This window comes from Aphelocoma coerulescens, chromosome 2 (assembly GCF_041296385.1).
Source record: "Aphelocoma coerulescens isolate FSJ_1873_10779 chromosome 2, UR_Acoe_1.0, whole genome shotgun sequence".
NCBI lineage: Eukaryota > Metazoa > Chordata > Aves > Passeriformes > Corvidae > Aphelocoma > Aphelocoma coerulescens.
In genome coordinates this window covers 35,826,095-35,848,043 of record NC_091015.1, presented here as the reverse complement: position 1 = coordinate 35,848,043, position 21,949 = coordinate 35,826,095, and the positions used below count along the sequence as shown (strand labels likewise).

The 21,949-nt window shown below is 36.2% G+C and overlaps 1 protein-coding gene across 1 annotated transcript in view; it reads right to left on the bottom strand.

Moving 5' to 3' along the window:
• Positions 1-21,949, bottom strand: part of LOC138106435 (PHD finger protein 14-like) — a 163,578-nt gene that overhangs the window by 95,130 nt on the left and 46,499 nt on the right. The window contains 1 exon segment of the mRNA XM_069007025.1: positions 14,089-14,257. Coding sequence (XP_068863126.1) covers positions 14,089-14,257 — 169 coding nt within the window.

The following is a 21,949-nucleotide window of genomic DNA, read 5'->3' as shown; positions in this document are numbered from 1 at the left end:
TTTTATCTTTAAAACAGCAGATTACTAACCTGCCTATGTTATATGAGTGCCACAAGCTGACAATATCACATTCTTTCCTTCTGGTTTAATAAGGGAAGTATATTAGAAGGGATGTGGAAGGAAGTAAGAAACATCAGAGACCACTCCAGTAACCCAAAATGTCAGAAACACTCACATAAATAACATAAATATATAAAAAATCATGAAAATGCTTGTTTTTCTGGGAGGAAATCATCACAGTAGGAGTAATTTATCATATGATAAAGGAAAGCACTGACTACTTTACGATTTCTTAAAACTTTTTTTGAAGCAGCAGGTGTTCACTTCAGAAAAACTAAAAAAACAGCTCATCAGAAAAATCTTAGACCAGTTTAGAAGCACAAGCAGTCATAAATCCAATTGAGAAGAAGCTAATAATATCATGCTTCTCCTGTTTGGGTCCTCTTTGAAGGTGATTTATACTAGCTTCAAATTCAAGACAGTTCCCTATTTTTTTTTTGTTTTGTTTTGTTTTACAGATTTAGATACAGCTACACTGCAAATAAACCTGCCACTTCAACACATCTACAACTTTATTCTTATGCAGATTTTGATCTGTATATGTTAAAAACGTTCTGTTTGGGAAGACTTTCCTTTTTTAGACAAGAGTTAACACTACAGTAGCAATGAATGCAATTGAATGGAAAAAGCTAGTCTACTTCATGGCTTTTTAGAATACTTTAATTACCATTAGAATTCTCTTTCACATTTCCCTAAGGGTGATTTATTAAAAAATGTAAAATCTTATCTAATACACACCAATATTTACTGTACATTTAATAATTGAGGTGTGCTACATTCCACAAGCCACACAGTAGATACCCAAGTGCCCAAATTTGGAAAAAGTGATTTACTACAGGTAACTGAATTTATCAATGTAATATTAGAGGTATTAATGTAACATGGGCTACATGTCAACTACATGTTAAACAATCCAAGGTCACTGCAAATTAAAACTAGATAAAAGAAAAGTTTGATCAGACACCAGCATACTAACTGCCAATTTTACTACTTTCAGCCTCTGGAATTAGTCCTAAGAACATTTACAAAGTTAAATAATTTTAAGTTGTGTAGGCCCTCCTGAATGCAGCTGTGTACAGGTTATAAAGAAGTAAGTATAATGGTGCATGCCAATAAAGGCAGTGTTACGGTCCTCACTCTTCATGTTTAAGCAGCAAGAGAAAAGAGTGTAGGCCTTGTACCATCAGAGTAATGCTATCTTGAAAACTGATACATAATTTGGAAATCTAGGTAACAATGACATTACTTTTGACTCTAAATAGAAAGTATTACAAATTAATAACTCCATTTTAAGGAATAATGAGACATATTTAAACTTCAGCAAAATGGAGATGTAAGATTTATAAATAATTTAGTCACTTTTGCCAAGAAAATACTGGTTTTGACCTGTATAAAGTGCTGTATAAAGTGTTATGTATATGACCAGGAATGTCACACTAAATTACACTTTCATGATCATTTTGTTAGCTTTCTAAATCTTCAAACATACTTGAGTTTGTTCGATAATCACTAGAAAACAAACATTAAAATCAACATCTTTAGCACACATACTTGTAGGATATTTTATATGCTTTGAAAATAACAATTTTACACTTTTTTTTCCAAACAGACCTCCATAGTTAAATATATTTGCAATGTTTCTGCTCAGATCATTTTACTATTGCCAGCATTCAACATGGAAAATAAGATCGAATTTGCGACTGAAAATTGAATATTCTTTGATTTTCAGCAACAGCCCTCCAATAATTTGACATTTGTCATTTTACATATGTTGTCACTATAGTTACCTTACAGGTTAACTGGAAATAATCAGGTAAATCTGGATTACTATGTTCAATATCATTCACTGTTGTTTGCCTCAAAGTACTGCATTTTAAATTGCTTTGAATAATTTCTGTCATTAGCAGGCTCAGAATGAAAACATCAGAGATTAAAAATATAAAATATTAGAGCTGCATGTACTCTCCATAAACAATTTAAAATTTAAGACTTGGTATTTAAAAGTAGCTAAAGGACCCTTGTTATTAAATGATATATATTACAACTGAGATAAACTTGTTCATATTCAAAACTTACTATGCTAATCCCGTAAAAGATGCATATAAAAACTGATTTTTTTTACTCAAAATACCTGGCAATTCAATACTAGAGAGATACAGGGAAATCCTCAACCGAGGGAATCATAAAATGGAGCAAGACAGTTTGGAAACGCAGGGACGAATTTCTCAAAAGTGTTCGAACAGTAAGTCAGGGAAGCAAAGACACATTATCAGCACCCAAGCAAAATCCCAATTAATGCCACTGCTGTCCCAGCAGCTTTTTTATTTTACTGCAGATGGTAGAAATGCTGTAAAACTTCTACCATTTGGGATGGACAACTCAGTCCAGATCAAAACAGAGCAAGGTATGGATAAGAGAGATGCAACCCATACACAGCAACTGTGACAAGGTGACACTTTAGGAACAAGAATAATAATTTTTTAAGAGTACTGAACAATGGAAAGTGGTTCAAAATATGCACCTATAAAATTTTCTACATGTAGAAATAAAAGATTATTTCAAATGTTGACATTTAACGACCACTTTGTCTTTGGTTGTGTTTCATCCTAAGTTCTGCACTTGCACAGCTTTGGAATTCATTCAGTGGGCACTCCAGTAAGGGCAAGGTGTACTATGTGCTCAGACACCTCCCCACTAGTAACAGTGAGACTCCAGCCACTGAGCTCTGGAGCCCACAGCATCAGAGTGGAATCACCATGCAGTTCTGTTTAATATATAGGCAGCTGAACATTTCAAATTAGATGTCTATAGCTAAGGGCTGATTCTGTATAACCTTAACTGACCCAAAAACTCGGACAAACATGCCAAGCTCATAACAAGTGCAAACTCTATTTTTCATTTCATTTCTTTCACAATTATGGCAGTGAAATAATACAAATAAAGGAATGAATTGATGCTAAAATCAGTCGAATTAGTAAAATCTGACCTCCTGATACTATACCGTATTTCTATTCCTCCCCTTCTTTAAGTGACTTCTTAACCTCTTCTTCTCTAGTGCATCCAAAACACACCTCCCACCATATTCCAAAGTTCTCCCTGTGTTCCCCAACTAAAGTGAGAACCTTTTGCGTACTCAGGCCTCATCCTTCCCATTCAGCTGCTCTAATAAATACTCCAGCACTTAGTTACCCTAGGCATACATAGCTCTCAATCAAATACTGTAATAATGGGTCTACCAGTTACTAAAGGCAATGCTACCATAGTAGTGGGCAACTGACTAACTTATTTTCATTAGGAAATCCAGTTAAAAGCTATTATTTTTTGAAATAAACAGGCCAAAGATTTAGCTGCTGCATCACAAAGCACATACCTTACATTGAACTGAAAGAGAAAAATAGTACTTTATTTCATTAGCAATGCATCCCAAAATAATCTGAGCAGCCCAGGAAAGGTCAACGAATTCAAATTAAGATGCCAGCATAAAATAGAAATATTTTTAAACAAGAACAAAAGAAACAATTTGATAAAAAAGTTAAAAATTATGAAAGAGAAAATAGATTAAATTCTTCTTATTAGTCTCTTTTAGCATAACATGTTGAAGGGAAAGACATACCTCATCAAATAAACTGCTAATTAAACTCTTTAAAATCCTGTACAATTATGTTCCTTGGGTAAAGAAACTGAGCCATTTGATTCAATGAAATCATCAAGGTGAAGGCAAGACATCTTTTCCTGACCATATCTCACAAAAGGTTTAGACTTCATAGCAATTTTAATCCCCTTCCTCTAAAAAGAGCAATGCTCTGAATAAATGAAACCTAAAGATTAACAATGTCCTTTTTTGTTTTTATTTCAAGGCTTACCATCTGTGGAGGTTGGAGAACCATCCCACACTATTAAGGTATACCCCATTTCACTTATTTCAGTTATTTCATTAACTTCTGATTTTTCATTTAATAGTTGCACAAGAGAAAATCCGACCTCTTGCCTATTGTTTTAAAAATTCCCACAAAACATTACAAGAGTCCCTACAGAGAAGCAGTGGTAGGCATCACATGCAAACAGTTATCAAATCTGGAAAGAAAGAGAAGTAGTGAAACACCCAACATTGGTTTGCTCCTCTCTAATCTAATTTGCAATGATCTAGGTTGACAGTTACAGTATGATATCCCATAAAATACATTTCATTTTATAATATACAATAGACAATGCAAGTAATGAAACACAATTAAGAAAGAATATTAGAGAAAGCCTAGGAAGAAAGAAAAAAAAGAAAAAAAAATAGGAGAACTAGAGCATACACTTCCACAGCCAAGGGAAAGATAAATAAAAAATTGGCTTCTTTCAGCCATCGCGTTTTGTGTCACAGAAGTATCCATCTGTGCTGTGCAGCATTCTGCTGTTATGGAGTGGAAACTTGCATGTTAGCTTAGGGAATTAGAAGAACCAGGACTTAAATGGCTAAAAAATAGAATACTGACACAAGAAATTAATAATGAATGATGAAATAAATGATATAATGTGACACAGATCAAATGCATGAGGGTATGGTGTGATGCATGAGAGGAAAGGGTGAACTCAAGACACGTTAAAAAAATCAGAACATTAAAATCCCTGTCCAAAATGGAATGAAAATATGCTGAGGGAAAATGTGATCAACAATGGGATCAAACCCAATAGCAGGAGAAGAAGAAAGACTGAAGTGGGAATCTCCATTTTGAACTTGGAAAAGCTAGAAGTGAATGTTTACATTTCATATTTTTTTAATAAGCAACTGGACAACAATATGAAACACACAAAATGAAGAAGATTAGATAATGCATTGACTATAAGATTTTGAATATTCTCAGAAAAATGATTTCCATACATGAGATAAATGAAAGACATCTATAAAGGAACAAATAAAGCCTAGGATGAACCCCGTAGTCTTTGAAAGGAAACAGACTGTTTGCAAAAGGAAACAAAGCAGCAAAGCAAAGCTGCAAAGGAAACAGTCTGTTTGCCATCACTAACAGATGCAACGAGTTGATACATTAGCTTCCAGGTGGGAAAGCACAATGGTGAACAGGACAGGATAGGTGCCAACATAACCCAAAACCCCTATGGCTGCCACCAAACCTCACTGTTATGTTTCATTGTTTATGCTTTAAACCAATTCATCCAAAGACAGCAGTAGAAGGCTGACTGTTCCCTTGGAGCACTTTTGCTTTGCCAGTTGGAAGAAAAAAACCCAACATGATTGATCCAGAACTTGTAAACTGACCAAAAGAGGAGAGGTGATTCCCAAAAGTCAGAAGCATATGCTCTTTGTGAGCTTTTTCTGATATGGTCCTAGAGGATAAAAGTGCATACTGTCACCTATTTAATTTCTTGTTCTACACAAGAAGATACAGAGGAGTTAACAATGTTAACAATACATGGAAAAGAGTATGAAATACTGAAAGCATCTGTGGTCAGTGGCAAGGGTTCAAGTCCACTCCACATAAAGTGAACTAGCATGGTTCTGGATTTGATCTCTTGAATCACAGTTTTTCAGAAGGTCAATGGTGATTTCTCTATGGTAATTTCAAAAAGTTACTTGAGAAAGAAAATATAAACATAGAAGGGGTTAGACCACAATGACATTTAAGACAACATAAGTCATTCCCAGTCATTTGCCAAAGTTGTATTAATTCTGCCAACTATTTCAAACACCACAACAGAAAAAGCACTGCTCCCAGGTCCTCCTTTGCTTACTATGTTAACTGGTTAGAATTTCCTTTAACTGTTCGCACACGCACACAAAGGCAGCAAAGAGGCCCAGCACACCTGCTTATGCCATTCCAGCTGGGTATTTTAGGTAATTTAGGGATTTCACTACATTAGCATGCATGCTTCTGCTTGCAGACAGGAAAGATGGTGATCCTTATTATGCTCATGCTTCTAAACCTCTTGGATGCCACAGAAACAATATGGTCATATACACAGGGCTCTTCTTTCCAGCACTGAGTTTCTGAGACCCCTAACAGTGCTGGTACTACAAAGTAAGTATTACTTTTCTTTGCAAAGCTGAGCACAGGAAATTTAGTTGGTACTCCAAGTGCTCTTGGAGTTTGGAGGCACAGGATATCATTAGGAAAACATGCATTTTCATTTGACCATTTCATATAAATAATTCAAAACTAGTCTCAGATTTCCTATTTAAAAAATTAATGAAATTACTGAAGACATACCTGGCTTTCAGAACTATCGGTACTATGATAATTTCTTTCCTCTGCAAAAAGTCTGTAGCTGTTGTTTTGTGTGTGTGTACTAATCTTAAGAGGGAAAAATGTGAAGAACTTTAGATGTGTTGATTTTTGGAGATCTATAAACCTCCCATTTCTTGTTAGAAATAACAGCACATACTGTTTATGTTTCCATGACAGACCTGTGGCTACAGTAACTACTTGAAAAAGACACATAGCTGTCTTTTACACATGCTGAAATGCACAGGGAAGAGGATCAGTATAAGATTACAACCATGTTTTAATTCTGAATCCTATGCAAATTCTTCAGACATTTTCATTTCTAGCTTGCATCAAGTTGTAGCTGACACACTAACGATATACTTTCACAGTTTTACCTTTTCTCAAACTATGGTTCATAGATACATATCACACACATCAAAAACCTCCAAACCTCGACTCTTTCTTATGCAGCCTTTCTCATATACTGCTAAGGATAATCTAAAGACAAAAAAAAATAAAAGGAATCAGTAAGCATTAGAAGGCTATATAATCATTCCAAACAAAGAGGTCATGGCAAGGAGAATTTCATTACTACAGAACAGAAAATAACTCTGGTATGAAACACAAGCAAAACAGAACACACTCAGAAAACAGAATTGGGAAAACTTTCACTATACCGTAAAAGTGTCTTGAAGAAATCACTGCACTAACTATCAATAGCATGCATAAAACAAACCACAAAAGCCTGTGAAAAAAGCCACACAGGTTGAAACTGCACAAATAATGTGTTCACTATCCTGTTACACATTAACCATAACCATTCTGCCAAGATAGCAATTTTTAATCCATGACGTCGCCCACCCCTTATGAAAAGTTAGAAATTACAAACTTCCTTTGCCAATGAAAAAGTTATGATGAAACCAACAGCAGAAAAAAATCCTTTTGACACTCTTTGCTTTGTTAAAAGGCAGAAGAAGTGTTCAATTGATGGCACTACATAGGCATAAAATTATTTTAAATAAAGGTAAGGACTGCCATGTAGACACCAGATGGCACACTCGTTCAATACAGATCAAAGTGAGTATCTTAAATGGTACATATCACTACTATTCAAAATATATCTCTGAAATAACTATTAAATTGTCCAGAAAAATGACAGTAATAAAAAGGGAACTGTCAGACAAAAAAAAAAACAGTAGTGAATCAAAATATGATAACAAAAAAAAACCCAAGTCAACCATAAAGCTTAATTACATAGAATTACAATTTTTCTCTATTTTTTGTTTCCACTGTCTTCAGAACTTTTTCTTCTAGAAAACCAAAAATTTTGCAACATTCCTGCTGTCGAGCAAAACTATCACTGAGTCCATCAATTAACTTGTAACTACCGTTTCTCAGGCTTAAACAAGTAACAGAATTTAATAAAGAGCAGGATTGACTTCTATCCTTTTTAACACTGATTTCCTCCAAAGCACACGCTTAGAGAACTGAAACAGAAGAATGAGGACAAAGAGACCAAAAGACCTGTTTTCAGGTGTTGCTAAAACAAGTGATTCTTTCCTGGAAAACTCAATTTAAGAGTATTTCTTTGCAGAAGTAATAGATACGCCAGTTACCTTTACTTAACAAAGATACCAGTATTGACACCATTGGAATACAATTTGGAATATGTCCATCTCTCCATGCCATGGCAGCATGAAAAAGTAGTGATCTTTCACCTGCAGGGTTTTTTTCCTTCTTGCTTTATTAAAAATCAAACCAACCAACAAAAACAATCCCCAAACTCCAAACAAAACAAATTAAAAAAGAAAATGTAAAACTCTAATACATTCCATTTGCTTCAAGCATTGTGGAAGAGCTAGATCTTACTTCACTCCATTCTGAATTTGATCTGAAGCCGGAAGAGTATCATGTATCCATGTATTTGGCAAGCTAAATTAATTACTTTTAACATTTGTGACATTACAACATGTCATAGACTCAGTTGAACTTTTCTATTAATTAATGAAGAAAACAAAGTATTTTACAATGTTCATTATAATGAAAACCTTAAGTTTTAGAAAGCTGACTGACTACTGGGTTTTTTTCTAGAGCATTTACGTTCAGTTGACCAAAATTAAACTTTAAATTCTGTATGTCAAAACCATAACTAACACAGACTTTCTACTGTTAAACAGAAATTTACTGTCTGTTCCTCTTGATTACACACAATGCAGTTAGAGAAAAAAGATTTTCAGGTTTCAAGTAAGAAAAATAGGTAAAATAGGTTTGGTATCAGAGTATTAGAATACTTTATTTACAGGCTTCAACTATTAAGTTCCCAAAATTCTTTAATTTCACCTTTATAACACTGTTTAGATAGCTGCTTCTCAAGGAATAAAACATGGAATTTCCACAAAAACAAACTACACACAAAAAACCCCCTCTAACATGTTCATTAAGAGCACCAGGATCTGACAGCATTTATTGGAAGATGGAATATTCAACAACACAAACACTCCCTAAATTCAAAGGATACACCATACACTCTCAGAGCACAGCTAGCCCCAGCTGCACAAAATTACTTTAGAAGATGTGTATGTATGTGACACACAGGAACTCCATTACACTTCCAGACAACAGCATATATAGTAGGCAAAGTACAGTTTACGAAATTTTTAAAAGTTCACTGAAACCTCCTTAGGATCATTTTTTTAAAAGGAGAGAAGAAAAGCCCTTATTTTGCAAAAATGTTACACCAGACTAACAAAACTACTTTAGCAATTACATGTTTGATAAAAAAAAAAAATATGTGTATTCCTTTTTATTCTAGGACAGCAAATGAAGTGAACAGATTGTTAAAAGCTGTGTTTTTATAATATGGAACACCTCAAAAAGACTGAAAATCTGAACATACATAGCTGAGTAAAGGAAAATCATTGATCTCTCAATTTACTGCTGAAAAATGCTATTTGTATCTCTTTATTTTCCAAAGAAACAATCTATTCTATACTTTTAATCTTTATAATAAAAAAAGGTGAAAAAAATTGTACAGTTTTGAAAAGCAAATGTTAAAAAACATATTCAGATTTATAATAAATATAAGGAAGGCATTTATAGATATCTGGTTTAGGCAATTAGCTATTGGTTTCTATTAGCTCTTTGCTAATCATTAGCTATTAATTTCTATGAAAAACTGGAAGCAGAAATAATGATTTGCAATGATTATAAAAGTGTGAAATTGGAATTATAAAAATAACAGATTTTAAACGAACCTAGTTTAAAAAGTTATGCACTGAAATGCAAGAAATCTTTAAAAGGTCACTGCATATGGCTTGAAATGTATAAAGCATAAACAATTAATTAAATTCTGTCTGTAAATACAGCCATCATATAACAGAATTAAGTATAAAGACCTAATGTCTTGTTTATTTACATTCATTTATAATTTGTACAGACTCTGGCTCAGAGTAAAAGTATGGTATGTTTAAATTTACCCTCATATATCCACTTACATGGTCTTAGGAAGTCTAAAATCAGAAAAGTCTTCTTGTAAACTTGTTACATTTTAATGTACAATATGATAGTTGCTGTCTCCAAAACAATGGAGTCCAAATGGCTGGACTTTCTCTCTGTCTTCCCAATTCTTTGAAACAGCTGCTCTACAATGCAGAAATGACATTGGCCTGTTACAGGATGAGGATGGTCACCTCTCAAACAAGGACACAGACAAGGCAGAGATGTTTAATGCTTTCTTTGCCTCTACCTTCAACAGCAACAATAAGGCTAAGGGGTCCCAGTTCCCTCAGCTAGAAGACCATGGCTGTGAGAATGATAAATTCCCAGTCAACCCTGAATTTATGTGGGATTTACTGCTCCAGCTGGACCCCTTTAAGTCTGTGGGGCCTGATGGGATTGATCAGAGAATACTCAACTGTCTGATGTCATTACAAAACCTCTGTTGATGATTTTTGCGTGGTCTTGGGAATCCAAGAGGTCCCAGTTGACTGGAAGCTGGCAAATGTCCCAGTTTTCAAGAAGGGCAATGGGGACCCTGGAAACTACAGGCCTGTCAGTCTCACTTCAGTGACTGGTGAAATCATGGAGAAGATTATTCTGGGAGATACTGAAAAACTCTTGAAGGACAACAAAGTCACCAGTCAGAGCCATCATAGCTTCATGAGGGGAAAGTCCATCCTGTCAAACTTGATTTCCTTAGGTTATAGTGAACAGGGTGACATCAGACTGGCGACCTGTCACTACTGGGGTTCTGCAGCACTCCATACTAGGCCCAATTATCATCAACATCTTCATAAACCACTTGGACACAGGACCTGAAGATACACTAAGTAGGTTTGCCAATGATACTAAATTGGGAGGAGCTGCTGACCCCCTGAAAGGCAGAGAGGCCCTGTAAAGGTCCTAAACGAGAGGGCTGGGAAATCACCAACAGTATCAAGCTTAACAAGGGCAGGTGCCAGAATGTGTACGTGGGATGATGATGCAACCCTCAGCATATGGACAGACTGGGGAATGAGAGGCTGGAGAGTAGTGCCACAGAAAGGAACATGGGAGTCCTGGTCGATGGGAGGTCAAACATGAGTCAGCAGTGTCCTGGCAGTCAGGAGGGCCAACCATGTCCTGGGGGGCATCAGGCACAGCATCGCCAGCTGGGCAAGGGAGGGGATTGTCCCGCTCTGCTCTGCACTGGGGCGGCCTCACCTTGAATATTGTGTGCAGTTTTGGGTGCCACAATATAAAAAAGATAAAAAGCTATTACAGCTATTGTATCTGAACTCAGAAAGAGTTCTAAGGAGGACTATAAAGATGGTGAAGCGCCTAGAGGGAAAGACATGCAAGGAGTGGCTAGTTCAGCCTGGAGAAGAGGAGACTGAGGGGAGACCTCATTGCAGCCTCCAGCTTCCTCATGAGGGGAAGAGGAGGGGCAGGCTCTGATCTCTTCTCTCTGGTGACCAGTGACACAAGCTGAAGGAATGGCCTGAAATTGCATCAGGGGAGGTTTAGGTTGGATATCAGGAAAAGGTTTTTCACCCAGAGGGTGGTCGGGCACTGGAACAGGCTCCCCAGGGAAGTGGTCACAGCACCAAGGCTTACAGAGCTCAAGAAGCGTTTGGACAATGCTCTCAGGCACATGGTATGATTCTTGGAGGTGTCCCATGCAGGACCATGAGTTGGACTTCAGTGATCCTTGTGGATCTCAGAATATTCTGTGACTCTATGATTCTATATAAATACACAGTGAAATATTTGAAAACTAAGAGATAGAAATACTAGAAAGCACTCACAGGGTTCTTTAAAAAGCTTATGTAGCTTTTTATAAAACACTTACATAGTGTTTTATAAAACACTGTCCTGGCACACAATTAATGTAGAGAATTGTACAAGGGAGAAGCATTGTCCTGACTGAATAACCTGCTTCAGTGTTAGTTTTCTCACACTTCCAAATTACAGAAGGAAACTGAGTCTCCAATGTCATGCAGAAGCTGTGAACACTAGTGTGCTCCAATTGTCATATGTCTGGACATTCTGGTTTTGTCTGGGATAGAGCTAATTTTCTTCTGAGTTGCTGGTATAGTGCTGTGGTTTTTGGATTTAGTATGAGAATCACAGAATATTCTGAGTTGGAAGGGACGCACAAGGATCATCAAAGTCCAGCTCTTAAGTGAATGGCCCATACAGGGATCAAACCCACAATCTTGGCATTATTAGCACTATCCTCTGACCAACTGAGCTCATCTGGCCTCAAAAATGCAGATAGAATCATGCTGGTAACACACAGATGTGTTGGCTGTTGCTAAGTTATGCATACTTCAAATCAAGGACTTTTCGGTGTCTCATGCTCTGCCAGGGAGGAGCTGCATAAAAAGCTGGGAGGGAGCTGACCGAACTGGCTAAAGGGATATTCCATACCATAGAACATCATGCCCAGTGTATATACTAGGGGAGTTACCCAGAAGGAGGCCAATCAGTCAGTGGTTGATGCTCCTCTTTGACAGAGAAGCCCTGCCCACAGGGCAGCAAAGACACTATCTTGCAAATCTGTACCTTGTACAAAAGTAGAGAACTGAAGGAGAGACTGAAAGAGAGACTGAAAATTCAAGCAAAGGAACAAAATCTTTCTTAGACTAGCAGCAGTGATTTTTCCACAGTGCAGTGCCACACAGTGACAACACATCAGTCTGCTGAAAGTCAATTAATTCTGTATTACATACTACAACATGTGTAGATGTGATTTGGCACATGAGGTGCCAAATCACCAATGTAGCACCAGTTCAGCACATCACAGCGTCATGGCATGAGGGGAACACTTCAGAGCAATCAGACTTCTCTCCATTTTGCACAGAAGAACCTTGGCAGTTATTACATGAGCTTTAGAACAAACCAATCTTGCATTCCTATGCATTTCTGAACAATGCCTTATACTACTCCTTTTTTTATTACAACTACAAATGTCTTTCCTGCAATAATTTCAGTTCTCTTTAGTAGCAGAACCATGATTCTCCACACCCTAATAGCACTACATTAGGTATAAAAAGAGAGAAGAGAAAGAAGAAACAGGAGAAATGAGAGACCAAGAGTTCAGTAAGCATAACACCAGGTAAGTCTTCTTTCTGTGTGAATAACAGTGTAACAACAGTAAGTTCAACCTACCCAGGCAACTGTAAGATCCTATGAGCTTTTATGCCGAAGGAAGAAGGCTACTTTCCCTCAACGAGGAAAAGAAAGAAGAAGTAGTTTCTCAAAATTTAATTTTGGATTTCTCACACTCCTAATAGTTTGAGCTAAATTAATCAGCTTGGCTTGAGTCATTCTTGAAGTTCTGAGTCACAGACCAGGAAAGGGAAGCCATTAGGTAAATCAAAGCTGTGGCCCAAAATTAAAGCAAACATTTAACATTGGGTCAGGAAAATACTTGCTTAATTCTATCAGCATATGTTAAGTATGGTATGTGCTAGTATAATCATAAAATTTCTGCAAAGCTTTGTGAAGAAAATAAAGTTGTGCTGCATGAGAGATGAAGTTTATTTAACTCTAATGTGAGACATTGTAAGTATTTCTTGATAATAAGGAATATATTGGAAGATGAACCACTTATGTCTGAAGGGATATGGGAACACTACTCATCCCATAAACTGGACCTAAATGCCCTTTGATATTTTTATGTACTTTTTATAGGTGATATGACACATCACACATGAAAAGCCTTGTTTTATGAACAAGTAAGAGAGCCAAATTTAAGTAAAAGTGCACAGTGATTAATAAAAAAGTACTACTTTCAAAGGAAGGAAAGATGCTAAATATTTCATCAGTACAGAAAGCATGAGCTTTTGCTTGTCTTCTCAAAATTCTATCAACCAAGAAAGTTTAAGAAAACATACAATGACTAGTAAGACTAGGAAGGCAAACAAACTGAAATAACAGGGTAGTGTGATGGTCACAAAATGTGCAGTTACTGAGCAGGTTGCCTGTAGATAAGGAAATTACTAATTACTTTACAGCTATAATTCAATATATTTAAATCTTCCCTAGTAAGTGTCCTTACTACTACAGCGAAAAAGAACTGTAAAGGCTAAGTGCAAACTGAATTTTTTCTTAAGCTTGTACAGCTCTTCAGTTAATTACCATGTTTCCCAGCTTTCTAGCAAAACTGTATTTACCACAACTAATAAAGCACTAAAAGGAGAAAATGGAATAAGTAACAAAAACAGAACATCAATCTAACTGAAATACCTTAGCTCAAAATGTGCACAATGTAAGTCATCTGAAACAATATTATTATGAATATGAGCCTCAAAACATCAGCTCCACCATCATTTACCGTGTTCCTGATTGGAATTTTCTTCGGTTCTGTAGGCACATCCTGAGGAACAAATTTCACTGGTTCCTTAATTTGCCTCCTTGATCTTTTGGTCCCATCTGGTAAGGTTTCCATGGCGATATCAGCCTCCATATCACTGCTACCTGCCTGGTCACACTCTGAGCATTGCCTGCAAAGTGGAAGATTTTCTTTTTAAGACTGCAGTCACACGAGCAGAAAAAGAAACATATTGAAGTGTTTGTGTTTAAGATAAATTCAAAAGTCAAGAAATCAAATGAACACATAAAACATACACTTTACGCAACCAAGCAAAACACAAGTAAGATGTCCTTATATTCCTGACAGTATTTAACTTTGAAAACCAAGATTTTGAAAGTAGGAATTAATCTTCAAGAAATATGCACGCTATTTCATCATTTTCATTCTACCACATCCTCATTTTTAAAGCTGCCCACTGATCTGTAATCTATTAATTACTGCTGCTGCAGTTTAATTATATTATTATGCAGTGGTTTGGATTGGAAGGGATCTTAAAGATCATCTAGCTCCCACCCCCCTGCCATGGGCAGGGGCACCCTCCACTGGACAAGATTGTTAATCTTTACATTGACATGCTGCTGAATTCATTCTGATGAGAGCATGCTTTAGTGGCAGGGATTTGGAGGACACGTTTGTTATGAAAATAAATTTTAATATGTATTTCCTAAGGGAGTGGGTTTTAAATCTGAAAAAAATAGTTAGGAGAAAATTATAAATACAGAAGCTAGAGACATATATTAACAAACTTTGAACACCAAATTGAAAAAAGTTTCTGAAAAAAGTACAAAATCACCATCAGAACTTCAAAATTGAACAGATGCTAAAGTAATGCTATTAACATGCTCCATAACAGAACTAAGAAAATAGTAATTCATTAGGATATGTTTTTATTTGCAAAAAATCATCTTATGCAAAGTCATAAATGTGGTTGTTCGTTAATGAAAACATAAAAATTATACTCACTGGTAAGAGTCAATTTTAATTACTTCTCACACTACACTTCCAGTTCAAAAAACTACAAGTCTATTCAAATGAATTCCAATTCACCACTGTTCTCCTATCAAACAGGATTTTTTAAAAATATAAACTAAAAAAAAAAAAATCAACATTATGTTCTGCTATTAATTGGCATTAACAGGGATAATAAGCACATTAAAATTATCTAAATGAGGGTGCAAATTTGCTTTGGATGGAGACAAAACAAAAAAAACATGTATTTATTTATTTGAAGTTAAATTTTAGTACACACTTGTGACAAGAAGGCATATCCATCCTGTATAATCAAAAGCACAAAGTCAGATACACGTTGTGTTTGAGTCCATTTCTTCCAATTTGCACTTTCAACAGGAATAGTTCTCCTGCGAAGTTCAGTGAGGGATAACACAATATCAAGTCCATTAACCTTCCATGCTTTCTAATTCTTTCAGAGTAATCCAAGCAGTATAATCTCAGATCTCTCCTGGCTATACCAAAGACGCCTGGAGGCATCATGGTTTGCTACACAGACCAGTGGCTACCAAGTCAGAATACAGAGAAACTAGTCATGGATTGGGTAACAGATCAGTGTAACCCTGACTAACTCAAGACCTTTCTCCTTTAACTTCTTCATATGTAAATTTTAGATAATTGTGGCTACATTATAATGTTGAAGGTTCATCATCTTTATCTCAAAAGCACTTAAGACCACTGTACATATGACACATGAAAGTACTTGGAATATTTGCTGGTCTAGAAAAGCAGAATAGGGTAGATTGCAGGAAAGATAACAGTTTCTCCCCTCTCTCATGGAAGTATGGAATCTTTATGAGTAGCCAAAACACAAGGAAGTCAGTTCACATACTTTTCAAAGAGTTTTGGGCCAGCATACAAGAGTATATTTCTGTATTCTTCCTTCTTGTCCGGGTTACAGAGAAAAGGGGGACGGAGTTTTTAGCACTTTTTAATTCCATACCACACACATCATCACTGGGGGCGTGGGTGCAGCAGCAAGAGCTGAGCGCCAGAAACTAAAAACTTGCCATCTTGATTGGATCTCTCCAGAGAGAAGGTGCTGGGATCAGTCGGCCCCAGCCCCCTCTCCACCACTGGTGGTCCCCTTTCCATTCCAAACCCCCACCTGAGCTGGCACAGCCGGACAGAGCCCAAAACCCCATCCAGAGCTGGTGGTGTGGTGCCAGGGCCGGCCGCGGGGGTCTGAGTAGAGCTGGGCAAACGCGGCCAAACGCAGCTGAGCGCAGCAGCCTGGAGAAACAGAGGGAAGCACAATGCCAGCGATCTGGCTTCTGAGTTTCATCCTAGTTCTCTGCTGGTTTCCTCAGACTGGGACAAGGGAATGTTAAGCTGCAAGGGCTCTCCTCAGCTTAAAGCCTTTGTCCAGAGACCATACTGGCAGCACTATTTTTGGGAAACATTTTTGTTTGCTCCCAGAGGTGAATTTACGAGAGGTAAAATACTCTCTCTTGTATACGTTTTGCTATTAATACTGCTGTTGTTATCGTGATTTTAGTAAATCTCTCCCTATTATTCCTCCGTTATCAGAAGGGGTGGGGGAAAAAGGAGTAGCTTATTTGGGGTTTTGTTCCCTGCGCTTCTTAAAATGAGCGCACTCCTCTTTACAAGCCTCGGTTTGTCACACACAGAGTACTTGTTAACACCTCTAGGCCTTAAGACACTAGAATACAGAAAAATATAAGGTACAATAGCTTTCACAATGCTACTTTTTACAGTCATATGTTTACATAGATTTGTGTATACACACGCAAATACATATTCACAAGCACTTAAGTAAATAAAGGCACACAGATCAAACTACTACTGTTTTAAGATATTGGGAGAAAGGCACTCCAATGATGAAGCAGAGAGAAGCTTTAAGTAACAATATTCCCTCAAAATCTTGCATGCCTGCTTAGCTAAAAGTTACTCTGAGTTCTTTATTTTTTTAGGATACATTGTCTTCAAGTCATGCAACCCAAAGCTTTAAGGTGAATTTCTATTTGGTAAGCATCAGAGAGCACGGCCCTCCATAGCACTGCAGCACCAGTCATGTCATTAATTTATGTACAGGAAAGCACAATTGAAAGTAATTACTATGATCTGCTTATGCAGATGTAAGCAATACCTATGAAAATGTTCGAAAATTCTATGATGAACAGTTCTTACAAAGCGTTTATTTTGCCCATTATTATGGCAAAAATATGTGCTATATATAAAGTAAAAAAAAAGCTTCAGTAACTAAAGAGCTGCACTAAAAATAAAGCTTTTATAAGACAAACAAATAGTCATAGGGTTTTACAACAATATTTGGAATTGGGACCCCAGTTTCTTGGATCTACCACCCTGCATATATGATTTAAATCATTCCTGTTTCTCTCTATTACAAGGGAAAGACACCATATTTCTGCTACCTGTGTTCAGACAGTTCCACAGAAAATACCCATGCAGATCAGTAAAGTCCTGAATTTTCACTATTATCCTATTTAAATATTATAAGTGAAGCATTTTAACTTCAATGTTACTGAGGAAGACATGAAACATCTCAATCAAAAGATGAGGCACGGCATGCAAGTTCCTTAAATTTTGTTTTTATGAACAAGCTTGCTCTGAAACAGGTTGTGCAAATGTGAGAGTAATCAAAATTACAAAAAAGGTAGACCTAGAAAAGAAAAGCAAAATCATACTATGATGGGGGTGAGGGTGTTGTGTGAATCACAGAACAAAACTTCACAAATATACCAAAGGTAAAGCAGGAAAGGAGTTACAAACATGAACTTACAAGCAGCCTCTTGATTTACCAGAATAGGCTCTACTATCATAGTCAACCATGTCTCATCATCCCTATTACAAAACAGACAAGCTTCAACTACAAAGCAGTTTGGCTGTTAGCTCCCACAGAGCCACAGAAAAGCTGTTACAGACACACACTCCTCTGACTTGGAAACAATCTCCTTTCAGCTCTTCTTATAGTTTATTTCAACATGGTTCTTGAACTTGAAGTACTCTTCCCATTTTGCTGTTTAATCCCAATATAGTCATAGAAAACAGACATAGCACTTCTGTTTGGCTATGCCACAGTCATGCTCACTTCATTTCAGCTCTTCAAGCACAAGCAGTGAACAGAGAACCTATCACAGCAGGTCACCTTTAGAACTACTGAAATAATCTTCAACTACCTCTAAATCAGCAAGCATTGCTATGCAACATAAACAAAATTACAGAAGAAATGGTGCCAAAGAATCAACTTTCAGCTCACAGGTTTTGTTTTGCTTTTAGTCTGGACTTGCCTAATCTGACCCACAGAGAAAATTGGTAGCAGGCAATAATATGCCTACTTCTAAAATGTGCCTACTGCTAGAATTATTGGAAGTGTTTGTTCCATAAAGAAATCTCAGTACTGATTTGAAATCTCTTAATCATACAGAAAGTCTTTGATTAAGCACTAACAACCTACGGAAGAAAAAACAAATTGTGTGATTTTGTTGTGTTTTCAATCTAACTTGGTACAAGAATCAGAGATTACTTCCCATGTCACAAATCAACTCAGTAGCAGTGAGTTGGGAAAGAGTGTATTTACATGGCTTAGCAAATACCACTACCATGCTTTCAGAAAACAGTTCTGTCCTCGGTATTTAAAAAGGAAAACTGTACAGTTACTTAGAGTGGGGCTTGTTTTCAATAAGGAAGACGCAGGTCTCACAGATATACTCTCTGACAAACCACCTCTCGCAATGTTTACAAAGGATTAAGCCACTTTGAACTCAAGAAACATGGACCACAGCTTTAAGATGACACGCTCTGGAGATAGAAGACAGTATATATGAACCAAATATAGTTGTCAAAAAGCTTCAAAGAGCACCTTACAGAGTGTGAAGATACAGAGCATAACAAAAAAACCCTGCCATTTGCAATGACCCGAACATCTTCAAATAGGACAAATTACAAATACATAAAAATATGTATGTCATATTCCACTCAAGTTTATGTAAGTTAATAATTTTATATCATTATCCAGTGACCCAGGATGAAAAAACATTTGAAGAGGTGCTGGATCAGTACTGAATGAATGAGGCCAGGAATATGGATGAAAATCCAGATACTGCATGAATGTTCATGGGACTACTGGTCAGGAATTCTACAGCTCATTCTGTCCTGTGGCCAGTACTCCCCACAGCAGTCACCACTAAAATAACTTGGCCTTCTAGAACAAAAATAAAAACAACCAAGCATAATACAACCATTAGTCCTTGTTTTGTCCATCTCAGTCCCTAGTATTTCATATGCTACCAGAAGTTATCACTGCTTTTCAGCAATCTCATTCCAGTAGAAAGAGCTAATCCTTTTTGGTACCTCCCAAGTATTTTTTTAAAGAAAATGTCAATATTTTACAATTAGATTCATTATATAGTCTGCCAACACTTGTGCATTGCCTTAGTAGAAGTTAAGATCATTCTCTACCAGGAAAATGCACAGTTCCCAATCCGTCCAGAATGGTCAGGAGCATAAAAGCACACAAGTTGCCAGCAAGAATGGTAAGATTTAGTATTATGATATTCAACTGTTTAATCAATAGGATTTCTAGGAAACTGAAAATTTCAATTTTTTAAATGAAAGTAAACCACAGCATTTCAGTGTACGGTTAAAACTCCCGATCTAGGAGTTGGACTTGATTCTTTGAACTCAGGATATTTTATGCTTCTACTTTGAAAGCACAGCATCAAAACAGGCATAAATTAATGCTTTAATGTATTCTTACATAAAATAGTTCCTATGCTCTTCATCTCAAATCCATTTGAAATGAGGACAGGCTTTGAATCTACTATGGTACAAACTGATGTGTAAGACGTTATAACTGTTACCTTGAAGAAAACTGTCAGGCCTCCAAACAAGAAAACTTCTTAAATGTTAAGTGTTTTAAGCCAGTTAAACTAGTAAGCTGTGAAACACTGGTGCTCAGCAGGTCTAAAGTCTTACTATGATTTTGCTAAGACTAAAACTGTTAGCTCATTTTAAATTTTAGAAACACTGAGATAACAAAATATAATTTGTGCTTTCTTTAACAATTTAGCTTTTAAATACACAATATATTTAATTCTTTTCTCTTACTATTAACATATAATACTGGATTTAATTTAACAATTTTAAAACCCTTTTTGGTAAACTGTAATTTAAACTATTAAATGCTGAGCATGAAACAGACAAAATGTATAACTATAAATTAGCCTATGTAGCATCACACACATAACCTGAATCACCTGACATCCTCAAACACAATAAAAAGGATGAAGTTTAGGGAATAAATTCATGTTAAAGTACTCATTGTTTAAATAAACATATACTGGTAAAGTACATGACCGTAATCCTCAAAACTTTGGCAAGGGCTCAAGTTAGCTATTCTGAGTAAATTATTAGCAATGATAATGGAACAGAAAAAAACCCCAAACAATCATTTTTAATTGTTTCTTGATTACTATTTTATAAGAGAACTAAACTCATTGTTTTTAACCACTCACAAATGAAGTCTTTCAACCTGCCTAGTGTTTCAAGGAATTTCCTACTATACCAATTTTCTTTTATTTTTTTGCTAAGTTCCTATTATATCCTATACAAATATCCAAAAAGTACATGGCCCCCATCTAAAAAAAATGCACTTTTCTTCATATCTTAATCAAAAGATAAAAACTGTATTCAAAACAGCAGGGGAGGAAAAACCTGCTGAACTCGAACTTGGATTAAGGGTCTGTTCTGTATGCTCTCTACTGATCCTGAAAAAGAATACATAAAGGAATGTTCAATGATGAAAAGGATGCAATCAATGAAGCTCAATTTGTCTGCTATCATCTCACACTCCAGAATATGGCTGAGCTAATTAGAAGTAAAAGCCAAGTTTGTGATCTGAGATATCACTGAAGCATGAAATTCACAACAAAGATAAGTTATAGCTTTGAAATGAAAGAGCTTTACTACCTAACCTGACCTATCCTGCCTTTAACAGCTACTGAGAATTATAGTCTTACATCTTTTGGACTGATAGCTTTTAGTAAGCCTTTTCAACTTCGTTAAAAGCAGAACAAAAATCAAATCCCCTGTGCAAATGGAGAAGCTATCTAAAAATTAAAAAAAAAAAAAGCTTCCATGTAAAATATCTACTTGGCAAATTTGACAAAAGAGATCTAAAGTCTCACATCACACACTGCATTAAATAATTAAAGGAATATTAGGTTCAGGAAAGTATTAGTGATGGTGAAAACCTTTTTGAGATTTTAATCTTTTAAAAAAAATCTCTATTAATTTACTAAGGAAATTTATTGAGGTAAATACAGTTTTTGTCACATTAAGATATAAAAAAGAGAGGCCTCCCATTTCATGTACTGGCCATCTTGTTCTGCACGCAATCTTCAAAACTAACCAAAGAGATGGCTGAAGTAAATGTTTTATGCAAGTTCTTTAAGAACAAAAATTTAGATATATGAAGAAAAACAGAAGGTAATCTTTTTCTATTAAAATAGTTTTACTGTATTTTTAGAAGCAATACTTATACTATTCTGATTTGGTACCTTAACATTCAGACAAGGTGATGAATGACTCCTTGAGATGCTGTACACTAACTTCTTGCCAGCTACAAACTGTTTCTGAGCTTGTTCTAACACATTTCAGAGCAGTTTAAACATGGAGGTTGCTAACACTACAGAGCAGAGCAAGCTAATTTTACGACAGTTTGGAAATCAGCATCTTTGCCACCTTACCGTTTCTCCATTGTACCACTTAGCTTTTGTTTTGCTCTGCAGGCATGAAAGAACTTTAATTCATGGAAATGTAACTGCAATAA